This window comes from Contarinia nasturtii, unplaced genomic scaffold (genome assembly GCF_009176525.2).
Source record: "Contarinia nasturtii isolate CC-2019 unplaced genomic scaffold, AAFC_CNas_1.1 Cnas_scaffold_1182, whole genome shotgun sequence".
Taxonomy (NCBI): domain Eukaryota; kingdom Metazoa; phylum Arthropoda; class Insecta; order Diptera; family Cecidomyiidae; genus Contarinia; species Contarinia nasturtii.
The window spans coordinates 984,947-1,005,590 of NW_022198526.1; the positions used below are offsets into that span (position 1 = coordinate 984,947).

General features: G+C 32.5%; 2 protein-coding genes and 1 long non-coding RNA gene across 10 annotated transcripts; 2 read left to right on the top strand and 1 right to left on the bottom strand.

Annotated features, from left to right (window-relative positions):
* Positions 1 to 813: 813 nt before the first annotated feature.
* LOC116344788 (protein spaetzle-like) lies at positions 814 to 2,324 on the top strand. Of its 3 annotated transcripts, none has more exons than XM_031773529.1 (3): positions 814 to 1,208; positions 1,373 to 1,573; positions 1,646 to 2,324. In XM_031773529.1, exons 2-3 carry the CDS (start codon positions 1,459 to 1,461, stop codon positions 2,143 to 2,145), a joined length of 615 nt encoding a protein of 204 aa, XP_031629389.1. In that variant the 5' UTR covers positions 814 to 1,208; positions 1,373 to 1,458; the 3' UTR covers positions 2,146 to 2,324. The 3 variants fall into 3 exon arrangements, with proteins under 3 accessions (XP_031629389.1, XP_031629390.1, XP_031629388.1); XM_031773530.1 differs by having other exon boundaries at positions 814 to 1,094; XM_031773528.1 differs by having other exon boundaries at positions 814 to 1,573.
* A 613-nt stretch (positions 2,325 to 2,937) lies between these two features.
* Positions 2,938 to 19,914, top strand: LOC116344877. Of its 6 annotated transcripts, none has more exons than XM_031773718.1 (4): positions 7,869 to 7,896; positions 8,004 to 8,144; positions 8,218 to 8,334; positions 18,361 to 18,455. In XM_031773718.1, the coding sequence occupies exons 2-4, from the start codon at positions 8,033 to 8,035 to the stop codon at positions 18,402 to 18,404; spliced, it is 273 nt and encodes a 90-aa protein (XP_031629578.1). In that variant the 5' UTR covers positions 7,869 to 7,896; positions 8,004 to 8,032; the 3' UTR covers positions 18,405 to 18,455. The 6 variants fall into 6 exon arrangements, with proteins under 6 accessions (XP_031629574.1, XP_031629578.1, XP_031629577.1 ...); XM_031773717.1 differs by lacking the exon at positions 18,361 to 18,455 and adding an exon at positions 8,449 to 8,615; XM_031773714.1 differs by lacking the exons at positions 7,869 to 7,896; positions 8,004 to 8,144; positions 8,218 to 8,334; positions 18,361 to 18,455 and adding exons at positions 2,938 to 3,152; positions 19,065 to 19,458; positions 19,523 to 19,914.
* Positions 5,075 to 5,989, bottom strand: LOC116344878. The gene is made up of 5 exons (XR_004201465.1): positions 5,882 to 5,989; positions 5,634 to 5,787; positions 5,317 to 5,472; positions 5,176 to 5,257; positions 5,075 to 5,106 (listed from the first exon to the last, which is right to left on the bottom strand). It is a non-coding gene; the product is annotated as an uncharacterized LOC116344878 (long non-coding RNA).
* Positions 19,915 to 20,644: the final 730 nt, after the last annotated feature.

The following is a 20,644-nucleotide window of genomic DNA, read 5'->3' on the forward strand; positions in this document are numbered from 1 at the left end:
CAACGATTTCTGCCTCGTTGAGATGAATAGCTGTGACACAGTTGATCTAACTGATCAATGTCACCTTTTGTGCTGTTATAAAATGTGTTGATTTCAGCTCCAGAAACCACATTTTTGATCAACAGCGAACGAATCATGTGTGTGTGTCTTACCTTATATACACATATAAACACATCCTTTCTTTTTTATTCTTTGCTACATTGGTGAATCTTCTCTATATGCACCGTTTTATAACGCAAAATTCAAAATGTGCTTGTCTACAGTTTTGAATTGTTTTATTTTTTAATGTTTATATGAGGTTTTCATACATTTTGTATGGGCGGTCCAATGGACCGCCACTATACGTTCTAGGTGAGATTTGGTTTTATCAAATGTCCACAACATATACAATTATTTTATGATAGAAACAGTATGCACATGAATTATAATCTTCTGTACGAATAATCTGCCCGAGAAATTTTGATTTTTTTTAATTTACTTAGATTTTTATTCAATTTTTTGCCTCTATACCTAGGAGGGTTAAATAATTATGATGCAAATAATTCAAAACAGATTTCAATTATTTGTTCAGATTTTTTGTTGTGACAAAATCTTTCGGTTATAGTAGATTTAAGTTTTAATTAAAATGTGTCGAGTGACAGCGAAAATATTGGCTGCCGCTACACAGTAAGAAAATATCAGCCGACGCTATACGCAAAACCGACTGGTACATGCACTCATACGTTTTTACATCTTTTACATCTAGTGACCATACGATTTTTCGACTGTGCGAAGATACGCACAAAGAGTAACGAATCAGTCGAAAAATCGTATGGTCACTAGATGTAAAAGATGTAAAAACGTATGAGTGCACGTACCAGTTGGTTTTGCGTATAGCGTCGGCTGATATTTTCTTACTGTGTATATGCATATCTGTTTTGACTATATGCAGAGATAAATTGTTCGGTGAATTGAACACAGAATCTCGCAGAATTCGAAGTGATTATACATACCACAGTTCAATAGCACAATAAACACCTAATTCTTGGCAAAAATCCCAATGAAACCAAGAAATTATTGAATTGTGAATCTTGGTGTAAGCGTGAAAATCATTGGTTTGTCGTGCTCAATCAAGACTTTTTGGATCTTTTTTACATGTTCAGTTATTTTTTCATGTATTTCATTGAATTGAGCAAGTAACTCAAAATTTCAGTTAAAACCATTCAAAGGTTATCATCTTCATTGCCCTTATCTCCATGTATACCGCACATACTGATATTTAACGAAGTTTGGTCCGCCCAAAATTAAATGCATATATTCACTCTTTTATTGACACAAATAGAGTGAAGTTCATATTTAATTTTTGCTGTGATTTTTTTCATTTTTTCAAAAGCTGACTTCAAAAGGCGCAGTTTTAGTTCGAATAAAAAAAATTGTGCATTGGAATTTGCCGAAGTAAACACAAAATAATTCGAGAACATGTTGAGAATTGGTGTTTTGAGTGTAATTTACTTAATAATTGTGAGAGAACTAACATCATCCCGTATCACAAATACTGATGATATAATTCGATTTCCCAGTGAACAAGATTGTGGTAATAAATTTGAAATTTATTTCTCTGTTTTTTAACCATGGCCATAATCAATATTCATTTCAAATTAAATAGTTACAACGAATCGAATTATTGCAAATGTGAAAGATTGTGCTGAAAACAATCAGACATATTGCACAAAAACCGATAATTATCCAACTCGGATTGTACAGCAGTTACTGGACCGCCAACCACATAAATATGACGATGTATTTGGCAGTGATATGATGACAGAAATAGAAACCCGTTTTGATCCGAATCAGGATGAAGTTGAATTATGCGAAACTTATGAAGATGTAATTTTTCCGATCATTGGAACAAATTCTATGGGAGTGGATCGTTTTATCATCAATACACCAGAAAAGAAACAAGGTGTACGCATTTCAATGTGCGGAAACGCAGGAATTGAATGTAATATTTTGAACAAAATAGTTGCAAATGACTATGTCACCACATGTAAACAACAATTCGTTTATCGTGAGTTAGTCGCTTTGGGTGACAATAACCAAATTATAAAAGATAAATTTGAATTTCCGGCTTGTTGTTCATGTGCCCTGTACAAAATTAAAAATTGATTGAAAGAGGAGTTGGAATTTAATTTTGAATTAATGATAGTTTTGATCAATAAAAATTGGGATCAAATGATTTTCGTTAGATAATCTGTTTATATATTAGATGCTCTTCTCAAAGAGCATTCAATATGCTCTAAATATTTGATTAAACTGTATTTTCTTTCATGTATGACATAGTTTTACTTTTGATCAATTACTTTTCACCGTATTATGAAACGATTCTTTTAGAAACAAAGGTAATATTGATAGTAACCAGCGAGATTCTGTGCACAAAAGAAGCTATATGGCAATAATATATTTTTTTAAATATATCACTGGTGGCACATAATTAAAATGAAATTCTTATGAAAATGAAACAAAACAAGTGTTTAATTCACTGAATCAACCTATCATTTTGGCTGTTTGCATCATAGTATGAAATCGTCCTTCACAAAGAACGCGCTTGCTAGGAGCTGCTCCATGTATGTGTTAGTATGGATTGCTTGTAATACGCTTCACAAGTGCGATTTCATGCTCTGGTTTGCACCAAGATAAAATTACTAATCAATTATTCTTCAGAATCAGTTTCCAAACTTTATAAATATAAACTTACATGCTTGTTATTATAAATTCCAATTTATTTCTTTAAATGATATACTAATCATATGATAAGAATATATTGGACTCAATACTAGCGAATTATTGTTGTTATAAATAAATAACATTGTGAAAAATTCATTACCAAACGTGCCGTTTTTTTCTATTTCAGGACAAGATTAAAAACTCTTCATAACATGCAACATTCAACGAAATCAGACTGGGTCAATGTGAAAAAAATGAGTTGATTGTCTGAACTACGACAACTGTCGAACTTCTGCCGTCATTTTTTTATTAAATATTAATCTTGGGAGAAGCGTTACAATCATTCTCAAGCATTTATTTCAAATGAACTTAAAACTAAAAAAAGCATAAGTATTACATTAATACAGTGGGTGTATTCTATTTTAAACGCTACTACGACATCTAATACCGTAAGTCTGACCGTGCAACAAAATCAAATATTTTTGCTTTTATATTTTGAAATAATCGTTAAAATAATATAGAATGCTAAAATCATGGCTAAAATTCATTGGCCAATTCGTCTACTATTAATAAACAAGTTATACTTCAAATTCGCGAAGAACCATAAAATATGAAAAATCAACGTTAACCACCTGAAAAAATTAAGATATTTGAAATCTTAAGCATTTATAGCTAAATGCTTTGCCGATTAACTTACTTTCTTAAATGAATCGCAAGTGCATGAAATATTCCCAAATGCCCGAAAAATAATTGACTGCTGAGCAATCATTAAACATGTTGGTATCATTTGTTGGATCTCATTTGAAAAAGAATACCAATTACATTGACATATATCATCATTCAATTTATCGAAACGATTTGTTAGGCTTTCGCCAAATTCACACACAATATAAACCAAAGCAAACGACCAAAATGCCAAAATCAATGGTTTTATTAATTCGGTTGAGCTACCTGTACTGCGTAACTATAAAACAGTGTCTCCACAATATATAGAAATAGCACAAAATAGTGTCGATATCTATACTATATCGGTCCACTATATATGGAAGATATTGCCGAACGGCACCGTATCTCACGATCGAAGTGAGTGTAGACGGGAAAAATCACAAGTTGCCGTGCAGCAGTAGAAAGAACTGTGTGTATGCGGGTAGGAATATCAAAAGCAAGCACTCAAAAAAACTTACTCCTAGCGCCACCAACCTATAAGTTGTGTATTGTGAGAGCCAACTTCAGACAGATTGTATATATGTGACAACTATTTTTTGACATTTGTAAAACCGGCAATTAGGTGTTTGTGTTTCAACTATAAACATTAAACATGCGAAAAGTAATTTTGCTTCTTTTTATTAATCATCATTTTACTGTGACTTTTTTTCTTAATTTTTACATTTTTATTTTTTTGATTCATTATTGGTTGTTTTTTGTGCTTTACTTTCATTTTTTCCCTGAAATTTAGAAGTGTGGAATGTGCGAAAAATCGTTCATTCGTTTACAAACTTTGCGGGAACACGTCGAAAATGTTCACCAGCCAATGAAGAAAAAATTCAAATGCCCGAATTGCGACATATTTTGCTCGCACATAATCAGAAGTTGCCGAATCAGCTTTTGCCGAATCAGCTTTTGCTGAATCAGCTGTTGCCGAACCATGATCTATTATCTGTGAACGTGTGAATAGATCAATCAACAATTTTTTCAAAATACTTACATTTGAAGAAAATGTGCCTTTAAATTGTGCGGTCTCGAGCAAAATATGTCGCAATTTTTTTGAGCAAAATTACTTTTCGCATGTTTAATGTTTATAGTTGAAACACAAACACCTAATTGCTGGTTTTACAAATGTCAAAAAATAGTTGTCACATATATACAATCTGTCTGAAGTTGGCTCTCACAATACACATCTTTATTGAGTGAATGCTTTTGATATTTCGACTTGTTAAAACGATGCATTCACGTTTTTTATTGCCGATTAATATTTTTTATGAATAAAACATTTTTTTAAAAGATTGGCAATCATAATATTCATTAAATTAACCACTAGAAACATATTTGTGGATTCATTTCGTTTTGATATTAGAATAGTAATCGATACGAAAGTAGATGGCGGTAGGATGTAAAAATCTTTTTGCAAAAGTGACATTTCAGTACAAAATACGTTTTGATATTCCTACCCGGTGTATGCGTCAAAATATTTGCCGTCCGCACTCACTTCGATTGTGAGTTACGGTGTCTTGCGGAAATATATTCCATATATAGTGCACCGATATAGTATAGATATCGACACTATTTAGTGCTATTTCTATATGTTATGGACACACTGCTATAAAACCAAATCAAATCTTTCCAATGAGCAAAAGATCAATTATCAAAATACACACCATTTCCATCTGAAACGCTAAGAGGCAGCTAAATAGAAGTTATGAATAAAATTAGTGCATAAATATAAAAAATAATACATGTTCAATAATATATTACCTACAAATGGTCACAACACTCCAGCTGAAATACTGAAATACCTGATATGGGCTCTGATATGTTGGAAAAGTCATGAGCAAGTCTAAAATAAGAGATTTCATTGGTTTTTTCACGTATTTTCAAGACAATTGAACACTCAACTTTTGTTCATATGCATGAAATTCAATAAATTCATTAAATCCTCTTTTAAGAACCAACGAATTTTCCATAGTTTTTGAAGTCGCATCCAGAACGGCTAGTTTTTCTTTCAATTCATCGACCAACAACATTAGAATCCAACACCATGCTGCCACCAAACTAATATAACATGTACAAAAACATGCAACAATTTGAAAACAATAAACAATCAAAAATGCAAACGGCGTTCTGCAATCAAATGGCACCCTTTGTCAATGAAAATATACTTATAAAAATGCAGAAAATCCGGGATTAATTTAGTTTACTTGCAAGACTCTCACCAAATTTGATGGGGAAAGTTGAAGGTGTCGGCTCCCAAATCGGTTGTGAAGTAAAGCAAATAGCTGATTATCAAATTCAGCATCAATTGTCCGGTTACTGTTACTTTTACTAGCCACAAATATAACTTTAACTTTGATTCAGAATTTTTCAAACCTTTAATAAAAGCGATTCACATTAGCAACAAAAAACCAAAGAAATTTGAGCAATCCTATAGTTTAATTTGGGAAATTCACATAATTTGACTCACGTTTTTCGATATAATATTCAAATTGATCCATTAGTTTGAAAATTGTGTCAATTTTCCATACAACGACCAACCGGCTAAGCCTATGAAGAGACAAAATGCGAATTCCCCTCATTTGTGCCATCTTGTATTCCATAGTTGAACTCAATTTAGTTACAATGAATTGAATCGAAAAAGAGAAAAGAAACAACAACAGTAACATGGCTACATAGATCTGTTGACCAGTGAGATACGTATAACAATGGAATGAAAGAATTAAGAAAGCGTATATGTGTATGTATGCATCAGCGCGCATAGATGTACAGCTCTGTGTGGCCGTGCTATTGTTGTTGTTTTTTCTCTTTTCCATTTCAATGCTACAGAATTAAATTCAGTTTTTCGATCTAATTAGAACTAATGTGAGGTGGCGCTGATCAGCTGCGTTCGCATAAAAAAGTTCCCAATCTCATATACGCCGTGATGGTGGTATAAAATGAGTCCGCGTACACCCTGAAGTCATTGGCCATAAACAATAGAAATGTTGTTGAACAAATGGCCCATAGCACAAAGAAAGAAAGTGCCACTGATTTTCTCATAACTGATTCGGTGTTAGAATCGAAGGGCAATCGCACTTTGAACACTGCAGTTGTGCTGCTCTCTGACATTTATAAGTTCAACCCCATGTAAAGACATTGCTCTCCTCTTCTTCTTTATTTACAAGAAGCATGTGCGTTATAGCATCTTAACTTTGAGATACCAGGTGGCAGCATATCTGCGTGTTCGAAACCCAATACATTGCTTTAAATGGAGTGCGAGCAGAGTGCGTGGTTAGAATACTTCTGCGATTCATCTGACGGTTGAATCCCCGTGAACTTTAAACGCGCGTAAGTTGACGCAAAGAATTTCTTTGCAAATTTTGATTTTATTGGTTTGACAAACAATTTTATCTGAATTCACGTATGTATTTGATTGCTTCTTTTCTGTTGTACACTTGATTGAATACGGATGGCTGAGTATTTTGTTCTACCTAAATACTTTTTTCAACAATCCTGAATAAAATGTCATTCAAAATCAATTTTCACGAATTAAATGTTATTGTTGACTAGTTTACAACTCAAGCCATATAATTCCTTCTATATGCCGCGAATCTTAAGTATATACTTGGAAAAACACAAGGTAATTTCACTCAGGTTAAAAATCCTAAAAACATTTGTCAGATATGTTCAGTAATATCATTTACTAAATGACCGTTCATTTTGTCATTAATAACATGATTTCAGAGTTCAGAGACATAATGTCTATCGCTTAATTCGCGAGGAAAGTGTGTTTTTTTTGAAAAAAGAGAGTATGTTGCCTTTGCGATTTAATATTGCTTACAAGAGAAAAAGAAGATCATTTTTTTCTCTTTAACTTTGTGAAAAACACCAAAACAATCAATAATAATAAAAATCGCCTGAACACATGATCTCTTAATATTAACACATATGAATATCAAGTGAAACAAACATACTCTCCCTCTGAATCGAGCAATGGAAGAATTCACGAATGACAATCAAAACAAAATTAATAAAATGCATTATAATTATCATAATTGGCATTGGCATTGGAAGTTTCCGTACCCCTGAAAATCTATTGTGATAAGCTGTCCTTATATTTGAAACTTTTAATGAGTTAAAGAATTAAAAAATGCCAACGTTGGCATTTTGCAGCAACATTTTTTATGGTTTTAAAACATTTAGAATTATTCTTGATTAGCCATAGCCTTCCCAAAACGAAAAACTTAATATTTTAAAATTTTTGAATATATTTTTCTGACCTTGACCGTCAATGTGAAACGAAAAGTTTTTAAACAAAAGAATTATGTATCAGACGATATGAATATACTATGGCCAAATGGTTGAATAAAAAACGCTCACGTAGCAAAGTTCCTGCGGTCATCATTTAAATTGCTCTTATCTCCATGAACGCGAGCTCTTATTTATACTTAAATTGAATTTTGATTTGTTCGAATCGTTCATTGAGTGAAGTCTCTTTTCGCTGTAAGCTGTTTGAATTTTTACAAAAATATTGATTTCTTAAATAGGAAAAAAACCGCTTGAAATTTAATTTTGCGTTTGAATTAAAAATCAAGTATTGTCATTTTCAGGAAGAATAAAGAAAGAGTAATCTGAGAACATGACTACGATTGCATTGAACATTTGCCTTTTGAGTGTGATTAACTTACTAATTGTGATAGAATCAACGTCATCGATGGAAAATAGTACAATTGTTTTTGATTTCAAAAATGGTAATAAATTTGAATCACTGTCTGTGCTCTTTTACATTCGATTCTCGACTAATTTTCATTTTCAATTGAATAGATAATTATGAAGAAATAACATTATGCGAAACTTATGAAGACATCATTTATCCGACCATTGGAAAGACTTCTGCGGGAGTGGATATGTTAATCGTCAATACGCCAGAGCATAGACAAGGTATACGTATTTCAATGTGTCAAAACATAGGACAGCCATGTAATAATTTAAACAACTTTGTTCCATCTGGCTATGTCACCGCATGTAAACAACAATACACTTATCGTGAATTAGTCTCTTTGGGCGCCAATAACCAAATTATTAAAGATAAATTTGAATTTCCATCTTCTTGTTCATGTGCCTTGTATAGAATTCGAAACTGATTGAAAGAAGAGTTTGAATTTAATTTTTATTTTATGATAGTTTCGATCAATAAAAATTCTTATGTGCATTTTTTTTCATTAATGTTCTTTTTTCTCACAATGCAATTAAGTAAATAGTCAAAGAACCAGACGGCTAAATTCGGCTAGTCGACTGGTAATATTGTCAATGTTGTTGTATACAAGTTACAATTCAAACATTTTGCCACTGAATCGTGTGATTCTTTTAAAATATAATCAGTTCTCAAATTGATAGTACCCAGCGAGATTTTGTACACAAAATCAGCTATGGGTTGTAATACAACCGTTGTATCAAGCAAACGAAAGAAATCATAGCTTTTTTCAATTGTTGTGAAACATTTGATTACGATAATGTTTTTTTTTTTTGTTGCTTTTTAATTGTCGTGCTCGTGTTCAATCCATTTGATCAAATACAAATGAATTAAATAAACAGTTCGTTTTTCAATTATTTCAACACCCAATAAATACACTTTTAGCGAAAATATTGATATTTGTTAAATATGTTTTCAAATTCTGTAAATTGGGTGACGAGTAGGGCTCATAATGATTCATGCAAAAATAGCGATATTGTTGCAGACCATAGACAAACAAACTAGCAAACAAATATACAATTGTGAAATCAAGTCCTGGTACATCTCGGTTGTTATCTTGAGTAAGCTAGAATAAAAACCCGACTGGAAATAAAAATTTCTGAAACTGAAACACATCGTTTTTTATAAGTATATGTAAAGTCGCATTCAAAAAAAGTGCTGCAGCATGTGTTCCACTTTTTATTCTAACCATATCAATTGATGTAAATTGATATGTCGAAATAGTTTTGAAACTAGAGGAACTTAAAAAATAGCATATCTATAACCGTTTGAATGACATCATTTGCGTTTGCAAACAATCGCTTAAAAGTCTTCAAAAATAACTAAAATGCCATTGTCAAGAACAATAAAACGATATTTTATTCTTTGAAATGCAAAAGGTTGAAAGTCAGGAAAATAAATCACTCGAATTAATTTTCCTCATTTTGGCACTTTTCGTAAAAGATTCCAAAGTGTATTTGCTTCTACTCTCCTTCTGAATGACTTCATTCTCGATTCGATTACAATGATGCGGATATAAATTGCACTTCATTCAAATCGTTTTTTTCTTTGGTATTTCAACTGTAAAAGAAACTAGCATTCATTGAGTTGAATGAGAGAAGATTAGCTGAATGGGATGAAATCCATTCACCGCGATGTCAATTGTCTCGTTGGTTTCTATTTCGAGTGAATTGTTCGTTGTGTCTCTTGGGTTCATCCGTTCATTGTCAATTGGTTTACATTTTTACCTGATACGTGATCAGCAATAAGTACATTGAATTCATTCACATCTTATCTCTCATTTTCTCCTTCAACATTACGAGTGCTTTATTTTGAGTTTGGTTTTTGTGTGTCACCATGGATTTAATTGTGTGATTCGCTATAGCGCAACTGTGGCAATCCGAAATTATTACCACAAAAGCGAACAACTAAAAAAATATATTACTTCCGTTTTTTTTTCTACTGCACAAAGAATCAAATTGAAACGGTCATTTTCAACATCTTCTTCAGAGTTTCATTTTTCTCTTTTAACGCTTATGAATGGAAAAGCAAGAGACCACATAAATTTTGGTATTTAAAATAATAAAAAAAGGAAATAAGTGGTCGCATCAGAATAAATCAAACACTAAGTACACCAATCAACTTGAATGTCACTTTTGTACAAATTGACCCACACGCACGAAAATCGGATTTCAATTTAATATTAAATTACCCAACATTTTCCTTTTGTCATTGACATCATACAAAAGCTAAACAAACAATCGCATTTTATTGCTTGGTCAACAATCAAAAGCGAACCAATATTTACAAGAGTTAATACTTCTGGTTTTCTACGGGATGTAATCGGAAATAAATGTGTACACATAAATAAAAGTAGATCATATCCTTTGCAACACAATTTCAGTGTTGTCTCACAGAAGGGATCGCTTGCCTTTATTTTGAGCATCTTCTCAATTTGATAGTATTTGGGTGTTAAATCTATTTTAACGTTCGTTATGTTATTATTCTGGCATTTTCGATTGAATTGAGAACATTTCTATGAATTTCAATTGTCTACAGAGAATAAATCAATTTTTTTCAGTTGCTTATTTAAAAAATCAGAATCCTCCAGTTCTATTCGGTGTCAAATTGAACACAATGTTTATTGCGTGTTTTCCTTCAGCTGGAAGGATTTTTTATTATGAAAGATACTTATCTCCACTGATATTCTATAATTATTGATGGAATTCATTTGTATCTTTCCATTTGTTTCACTCTCTCTCTCTCTCTCTCTCTCTCTCTCTCTATCTCTCTCTCTCTCTTTTATTGAAGGTATTTTTAGACCGTAAATTTCAGACAAGCATGTTCACTTTTTTTTGCGCGAAAGATATTTTTTTCTCGATAAAGATATTTATTTTGGATACATATATGCGTTCAATTATTATTGTTTGGCAATCGTAAAAATACTTCAATTGAGACAGATTCAATGCAAAAAGAAGTGAATAATTCAGTTAATCGATGTTTGGAAAATAAATATTTTTGATGCTTCATTGTTTGTCGTCGTCGTTGTGCTTGCATTTTTTTCTTGTTTTTATTATAAAACGTTGTTTTGCAACGAATAAAAAAAAGTTGATATTTATAAAATATTTCGGCGAATGAATTAAAGTAAAAATAGAAAATGGAAATGGACATCGAACGACTCAACCTTTTGTAAATTGATTTTGATTTTGACAGGTTTTTTTTGTGTAACGGGCATTAATTCCCGTATGTGGTCCAATTTCGATATGAATGCACAGGAATAAAAAAATCTCAGCACAACGAGAAAAAAAACGCTTGAAAAACGGATACAATAATACGAGATTCGCGCGTAGAAACACAGCTGAAAAAACAAGGAAAATCGGTGAAATTTGTAGAGGAAAAATGCAAACGAGGTTTTTATTTGGTAAATCTGGTTGGTTGCGTTTTGTTGTTGTTGTTGTTGTTCCGATATCGAATTGGTTCTTTGATGTAGCTGAGCTATTGGAATTTATAGTTGTTTGGTATGTGAATATATGTTTGAATGAATGGTATGGTTGACGACTTTGCTGGAGCCATGTGTGTATGCGGTTTCGTATATATATTCTAGATGTATATTTGGCGCGATTGGGTTGCAGCATGCAAGGCGATAGAACGAGAGGGAGACATAGCGAAATGATCCATGGCAAGCAACTAATGCGGCCATCCAATGAACCAATGCGGCTATAAATTATTAATACATTCACGTTATGATTCGACGTGTGTGTATGTTTGCGTTGGCTTTTTTTATTCTTCTCGGTTTGTACCTACAATTTTTCATGATTTTTGCATTTTCCTTTTTTTTGCTTTGTTTTTCGTCTATTTTTATTTTTTTCCGAAGTTATAATGCTTTTTTTGTTTCTTCGATTTTTTTTCGAAGCCGAAGCTCATACGCACCAATTTTCAATTTTTCACGTTGAAAACCTCCAATAATAATTCACATGAAAAATGGATAGAATCGAAAGAGAAAAGGAAAGAGTGAGAGAGAGAGAGAGAGAGTATGAAAAAAGTAGACAACGCAAATGCGGATGCAAACGCGGACAGCAATACGTAAACATTCGCTAAATTTAAAATATTAATGCCGGGAAAAAGCATATTCATGCTACAAGTTTTCACGCAAACAACGACATCCGTTATTCGGGGCGGCAAAACGATCCTTTTCGTTTCGAAACGAACAAAAAAAATTGGCAAAATTATATCGTATACTCATTTTGACCTGGCGGAAATTTTTTACAAATATGAACACACAGAGCTAGACTACAAAACCGAATTGTGAAAAAACCATCGATGCATGTTGCATCGCAAAAGGAAAATAAGTGCAAATACAAATTGTGCATGCAAAACGAAAAAGAGGAGAAAAAACTTCGACGATGCAGAGCAAACAGAATATGAATTAAAAAAAACCAACAAACAACATATCTCAAGCATTAATGACGATTGGTTATTATTTTTTGTTGTTATCTCATGTCCATTTCGATTGAATTGCACATTCGTTTACCGCTGATACGGGGGATTTTCAAGTGAAATCGCTTTCGAACTCGCGCACACCCCAATCGATCCGGATAAATATTTATTTTTATTCATTCTGAAAATTTAATCACGATCACCTTTTTTGCTGAACTTTCAGAAGAACATCCACTGACTACTTTGTACCGAAACACACTTTGTCCACACATGTAAAGGTCGCATGACAAAAAAGTGCTCAAACTATTTGCATGCATCATTGTTTTACAACTACTCATTTTCACCAGAAAAATGTCAATGTAGTTTTCAATTTTATTTCCAGAAAATAAAGTAATCATGGAATTAAATGGAAGAACACAAGCAAACCGAAATGACTATTGATGTTTTATTGCAAAATGGTGCATACACATGAATAGAAACTGACGTCGATTAGTATGCAAAAAAGTGTGTTCACATTACCAACGATTACATCGCTTGACCTTTTTGTGTGCGTATTTTACATTAAAATTCGGATCCGAACTGACTCAGGTAGTGCAAAACGGTGCTTGGCGAATGTCTTCGTTTGCTCATTTTATTATTTAACAACATCAGAGTGCAGTCGCACGCATTTCGTATGTAGAGCAAAGAAATGTCTACGTGTAGATGTACTGTAAAACTGCATGCATTTTTTGCTTATTTGTTTCTTTTCTCTCATATTTTATTACTCATATTTCATGTATTTTTGCTTTAGTTTTGTCATTTGAAAAAAAATTAGAACGAAAGAAGGACAATTGACGCAATTAACAGACCCAATTTCTCTTTGCGTTATGTTATATCGGAACCTTCGTAATTTTACGTCGCTCTTTGTGTGTATTTTATGCTTTCTTCCGTTGTTTCGTTCTTTCTTACGTGAAATTATGCGCTGGCCTTTTCGTCTAATTATGCCAACACAAATTACACAATGTTATCGCAAAACCAAACTAGAACTAGGGCGGCAATGACCAGAATAAAGATGCTTTCAGACATTTTTCTCTTTACAGCCCAATAAACTGCACTACATACTTGGTCTTTCGACAATCTTCTTTAAATTAACTGTAAGTTTTCAATACAGTTTTCAAGAAGAACCCAAGACGCTCTGATTTTTTACACATTTTAAGTTTTAGTTTTATTGTTGTAGAGCGTTTTTTTCATGTGCTCTTCTGTTTTTTTATTGAACCAAATGGCCGACAGTCAAACAACTTCAAAGGAAATCGGTGAATTGCTTTAGTTTTTAAACAAAAAGAAAACATTCGAAAACTTTATCAGAGCCGCTTGTTAAAAAGCAATTGCCTTCGCTCTAGAATTCTAATTTTTTTACTAGCCATTTTTTATTGGGATTCCAAGGAAATGCTCTGATTTTTTAGCCACAAGAAAAAACAAACAACAAAAATGATTTTTTCGGGAAGTGATTTTCACTTTATTTGCATTTTCAGCAATTTTATGATAAAGAAAAAGAGAGCCAGAAGAGAAAAAATGACTATATACACTCTCTATATAGTTTAAATTGGTTAGATGTTCAAATGCACTAATGAGAGACTTGATCGAATTTTATTTTTTTTGGAGATACAAAGAACGCAAGGCATTCAAACCCGTGAATGTGTGTCTCTTTATTATCTCCAATTGTTTTTTTTTTTCCAAAATTGTAAGATTATTAAGTCGATGAAATGCGTTGTCTTCGATGATTTGAATTTGAATGATATAAGTATGTAAGATCTGAAAAAAGGCCACGCGCAATGAATTGAAGTTCACTTAATACTGAAAGCTGCTTTAAATTTCTTGACAATGCTGTTTTTAGATCATCCGCAGTAATTGATGTGACCTTCGAAGTAATATGGAGTAATTCCGAATTATGAAACAAATCAAAATTCCCCTCATTGCAGCAAGACGAAATGTCCAAAGTTGTTATTATTTTCGATTTGCACCAAGAGCGTAAAAATGCTAATTTCTGAAAACGTTTACATGGCAACCAACAATAATTCAATACTATGTGGAGAACGAATGTGCAAAAAATATTGACAATTAAACCAGTAAATGTTCAATTTTAAAATGGATAACATGAAGGTGTAACGAATAATGTCAATTTATTAGTTCCTAAAGGTTTGAACGCCAACAGAGAAAACAAATTGATATTTTTTTTTAAACCATCAAGTAGCTTACACACATACATATTTCTCTATATGAAATGAATTCAATTAAAAAAGAAGTGAAAGCACGAAATTAACTCACATGCCAGAAGTCGTTGTCATTTTCCCTTCGTTGTCTTCTTTTGTGGTGAATTCAATTCTAACAATATTTGCGATGCGGTTTTTTATGGAGCGTTTAAACATATAATCTCAGTTTGACCTTTAGATTTAACTATCAGTTCAAAATTATCGGCATTGATGGTATATATTCTATTGGCAAAAACACCACAACCGTATAAATGTTGGTATAATTTAGTGCGAAAATGTTGTGTATGTGCAATCCCATATGCATGAACAATAGCGGTAAATAAATCTACCTTTTTCTTTATCCCGAGCTGGGCGAAGCCTCAGAAACCGTAAATAAAAACACACGTTTTTTGCAAACTGATAACAAACAACCAAGTGAACTCATTGACTTCAACGCACAGTTGAATCATGCTTAGGTCATAATGAAAGAAAAATAACGCAACAAACTGCTTTCCATCCTTTTTATCTCTTTTTACCACCCTTCGAAGGCTATAGCAATCGGGTTTTATGAATTTATGCACATTCTCTGGTTTTTGCGTTTAACGGATGTATTGCGAAAAAAAACTGCAAATGCAAACATGCCTGACTTCTTTGTTTCTATCTGTTTTTTTTTCCTTTTTCTCTTTCTCCGTTTTTTTATCGCCAAAGTATTTTATGGGTTGAACAGATATATGTGTAAGTTTTGCACTCTTTTATCTTCGTTGTTGTTAGGAACGAGAATGAAGAAGGTGAAGTTTTTTTTGCACAACAACCGTAAAAGAACTGAGTACTATTTACCTTTTCACCAAAAACCCTAAGAGATAAGAATGTTTTTTGCACTAAAGAAAATGCACAGAGTCATAAAAAATCAACAATAAGCAAACGGAGAATTTGCAAAAAACTAAAAACTCTCTGATAACAGCATTGCATAAATGCATTGCACAATGAATTGTTAGTTTTGCGTCAACCGCTAGAAAAGGTTGGGTGCGCAAAATTTTTACAACTTCACCGATAAAATTAACAGTTTTAGAAGAAAAAAAAACATGCAATGCAAAAAAACCAATCGATTTTTTTACAATACAACAAAAATACAACATTGTTTGCCAAAACACCAAACAACAGTTTTGTTGTTGTTCAATAGTTTCATGCGAAAGCATAAATCTTTACATATTTTCACTTTTATTGCCATTCTTCAACATTTGGCGTTTGGCTTTGGGCGTGAGATGAGAGAAGGAGAAAGCGAGAAAAATTCGAGAAAAGCAGAGGCATCGATATAAAACCGTAAAAAACACAATTTATTACTGTTAAAATTAAGTTACTCGCATTTCATGTGAAAAAAGGACTTTGCACATAAACATTTAGAGTTTTCAACATTCGATACAAAGAATTCAAACTGATAAATTGTATGAAATTTTTGCAATTGATATTCGAAAGCATAATGTTGACATCCCCGAGATGTCCCAGAATTAATATGAGTGTGGTTGGTCGAATAACACCACTTATTTGTAAAATAAATAAAAGTCAGACGCATCTCCAATGACTCAATGGCTGCTATGATTTATCAAATCGAATTAATAAATTAAAATAGATAATTTTGCAAAGTGTCTCCGATAGTATTATCAAAATAAGTATATACTTTGTTTCATGTAAAATTTAATCATTTTCAACAGATTTTTGATGCCTACTGTGAACTTAAATGACATGTTTGTGGTATTGAAATAATTTTCTACTTTCATTACCGTAAAATTGCACCTGAATAAGTGAAATTGCAAAAAAATTGTCGTGAGAAAATTTCATGCGATCAATCAAAAAAGCCTTTCTATTTCCAGAACTGAAAAAGTCATCAATTGAATGAAAGTCCATTCAAAGCATTAAAAGCATGGCTTTGTCAGTTTTGTATGTAAACCAACCACAATACACAATATGTCTATGTTTTTGGCAATTGTTGTATACTCTTCGAATGTTGTTTAATAAATATTCGATTTTCTCACCAAAAAATCGGCAATGTCCACGGATTGTCTCGCAAAAAGTCAGTGTCAAAAGAATAAATAATTGCTTGAAATAAAATTGCGCCAAAAATCAGAATCGGCATTTTTTTCCTCTTTCTCTCTCTCTCTCATTCCTGGATTTTGCACTGGTTTTTCGCAATGTGTATACCAAGAGAAATAAAGAGATGAGGAATGAGAGAGAAAGAGAGAACATAACCAGCCAAGTGTCGTCGTGTATCGTGTGTTCATGGCGCGATTCTGAAAACCACAGCCACAGCGTATGGTAATTTGTTAGTTATTTTTTTGTCGTGTATCTGTGTATATTTTTTTCTGTTTCGTCCTGTAAATTTCATTGTTGCTGATTTTTTGTATGCTTATTTTGTTGTTCGTTCATGTGCACTTTGAGTTGCAATTTTCATTCTTTCATTCGTATGAATGATGGCCTACAACAATATGTGTTTGTATGTGTCCTCACAATGTGTGTATGAGTGTTTATTGTGTGTGTTTGAAGACACAAAAAGATTTGCGAATGCGACAACCAAAACGAACAACCGGCCATAAAAATGTTTGGACCCAAAAAATCGAGACCTGCAAAGTGAAAAAAAAGAACAATCAGCTCGAACGAAAAAAAATATTATGAACGAGAAGTGGAAAACAAAAATTTGCAATTGTAAAATGTGTTGCACGTGATACGTGGTTGAGACTTATGCATACGCACAATGTTGTGGACATTTTTGTTCACTTGAATGTCATTTCGATTTTGGTTTTATGTATTGCATTCTCACACACAATTTTTATACCATTTGTTTTCGTTTATTCGCCAACCGCCGCTAATATGTTGTTTCGCTCGAAAAAAAAAATTTTTTCACTCTATCGGCTTTCATATCGATAAAAATGCCATGCACACATGCAACAACGCGATTTGCATTTTATTCAGCCGATGCTCACTTTTTTCTCGGCAGGAAAACTGCTGCTTTAATTATCGATTGATGCTGAATTTCGGGGAGATTTGTTTTTGCAAAAACCGGATGAAAATCGGTTGTTCGAATGGATTTATCAAAAAATTCAAATTCACGTTCGCGAAAAAAGAATGTGCACATCTTTGTGTGATTCGCACACGCTTACTATTAGAATATTTTTGAGCATTGTTTGATGCACTTTTTTCGTATTTCCGGCAAACAAGGGATCGGTCAATAGAGCATTGGTTTTACCGCGATGTTTTCTTGTTGTTATTATTGATCTAAATTGATTAATTTGATCTTAAAAAATGCATATGCGTACCACGGATGCATTTTTATTTGTACAAAATGCAAATAGAACAAAGGGAAATCCTATTTGTAACGCTTTATTGGCATTTCTGATTGTACACAGTACTTTGATGAATCCGATGATTAATTTGAAACTAGTTTTGCATGGAATTTCTGTTTGAGATTCGTGTGCGTTTTGTGATTTATATTCTTTACGTTAACCGTTACTACTGAAACCTGTTTTGTATCGGGCCGCCGCCGCATCAGTTTTATAATCCAATCTAATTTTATTTCAGATCGTAAAAAAGAACAATTTGTTGTGTTGTATGTTCCGGTTTGAAAATGTATAACATTGGTGTAATCTCTAGCTTAAACTCGGCAATCAATCATTCGATGGAATTAACACAAATAGAAATTATACAATTTAAAGGGTTGAAAATTCTGCTTAGCTTCCGTTTCAGTGAATCATTTTAACAATGGACATTTTATGTATGCAAAGAACCAATTTATATGTAATATATAAAATGGCATTTAGTAAGTAATAATTTTAATGAATTATTGTATTTAAAGATTGAATTATTTTCAAACGAAAAAATGCAAAACACAGTCTCACAATCTCTGAAGGTCAATTGGACGTTGTTTTTTAAACGGCAATGTCGGGCAATGTTAGCTTTACCATCGTATATTTAGTTCAATCTTATCATAAAAACGAATTATGGTGCCTTATAATCTGTGTGTACAGTGTACAATTTATATTTATTGTTAAACATTATCGACAAGTTATGCGCCATAGCATGAATTAGCCAAAGAATTTGTTCAGATTTGTAAAAAAGATGCAGGTTTCCGGAACTGTTTTCGATCAATGATCCTTGACTTAAATAAAGACAGCCAGTTTTTGGCGGTGTATTATATAAACCGCGACAAACTCAATCTTACTTATTTCATTTCACAATATTGTGGCAAAATCTACTTATATGAATTATTTTTAAAACATTTCCAGAAATTTTGAAAACTTAACCAATATCCTTGAAAATGTGGGTGGCGAAGAGCTTCAATCTTACAGCGGCATACCAATGATTTTAAAATTAACCGGAGATCTATGGAAAATTGTAAATCCGAAAAAGAATATTGAAGATCAAATTGTGGAAGAAATCAATAAATTTTTACAAAATTATCATCAAATGGAAGCAAAGATTTTCGAATAAATGAATGCATCATCGATGCATATATCGATTGATTCCATAAAATCAAAACTTTCAAATGTATTCAATGGTGTCAACAGTTTGGGAACAAACATAACTTATCAATTGAGTGATCTTCTTAAGGGGGAAGAAAATATACAAAGTCTTATGTCAAATCGTTTTCATGAAGCTCTACTTGAGCTCAATACTTCGGTAAGAAATGAAATTGACTAGTGAAATCACTACTTTATAAAATAATTCCTTCCAATCATACCAGATAGAATTACGTGAAACATTCGAAGAAATGATTAATGAAATGACATTCAGATTACACAAGAACCTTAAATTGAACGAACTGATTACATTGGTGGACGACATGGACAAACAAGTTGAGCAATTAACACTCGACAAATTGCCAAAGGACGCTTTTGTTCAACGAGCTGTTAACTCTTCTTCGGACGGTGGAACCATAGTAGCAATGCTTAATAGAATTCGTGCAATTGCCACAAATAACATATTTTCGGATGATGCAGACACTTCACTAAATCAATATCTAAAGGTAGTTTAAGATACAATACGTAGTATCAACATTGTAGTTAATTTAAGGTTAAATGATGATGAATTGTGAAATTTCTTGGAATAAATTTGAATATATGATTTGAAATCATTCGTTTTATGTTTCATTTGCAAAGAATAATGTACGATTTGTCGGTCCACCTGCGAGTATGAACGTGTTAAATATTTGTATGATAACATAAATTGCATGGATTCATTATGAATTTCGATCATAGTACAATTGATTCGCCCTTTTAAATGCAATCACATACCATTCAGACATTCAATTAAAATGCTGTTACGCCTTAAAAAAAACTCCCGTCTCGCTCAATTGATTCTGCTTGCCAATATTATGTTCATTTCTTTGGGTCGAAACATAGGCGACCAGTGTCGTCCATAAAAAATAATTTATGAACAGAAAATGTCATTTCACAACATTTCCACATAATATAATATGAAAAAAAAACTCTTTTCATATTACATTTTTGTAGTATGTCTCTTCAATGCATTATTTATTACAGATATTTCACCCCAAAATGTATCGTCAACACACTGACTCAAAATATACATGGCAGATGAATGCGGCAGCGACAAGTAGCTAATAAGGTTGGTACTCTTGTTGTTTTCTCTATCTTTGTGTGTGTGTTTGTCTGCCAGAATGACACCATATCCAAACGATGAAAACTGATTTGGTTTTTCTTCATTCGCTTTGACGCGCATAGCTTATACTTTATCTAATCTCCATTCTGATCATACAGCATGTGCAAATGTATTAAATTAAAATGGAACTGGAAATTCAAATGGTCTCAAATGCAAAATCTTCATATATCCCACATTCACAACA

Bases quoted from the DNA above. Each gene is read 5' to 3' on its own strand.
- LOC116344788 (XM_031773528.1), top strand. From the start codon at position 1,459: ATGTTGAGAATTGGTGTTTTGAGTGTAATTTACTTAATAATTGTGAGA. The intron at 1,574-1,645 runs GTAATAAATTTG...CAAATTAAATAG, and splicing joins TCCCAGTGAACAAGATTGTG to TTACAACGAATCGAATTATT.
- LOC116344877 (XM_031773714.1), top strand. From the start codon at position 19,270: ATGAATGCATCATCGATGCATATATCGATTGATTCCATAAAATCAAAA. The intron at 19,459-19,522 runs GTAAGAAATGAA...CAATCATACCAG, and splicing joins TACTTGAGCTCAATACTTCG to ATAGAATTACGTGAAACATT.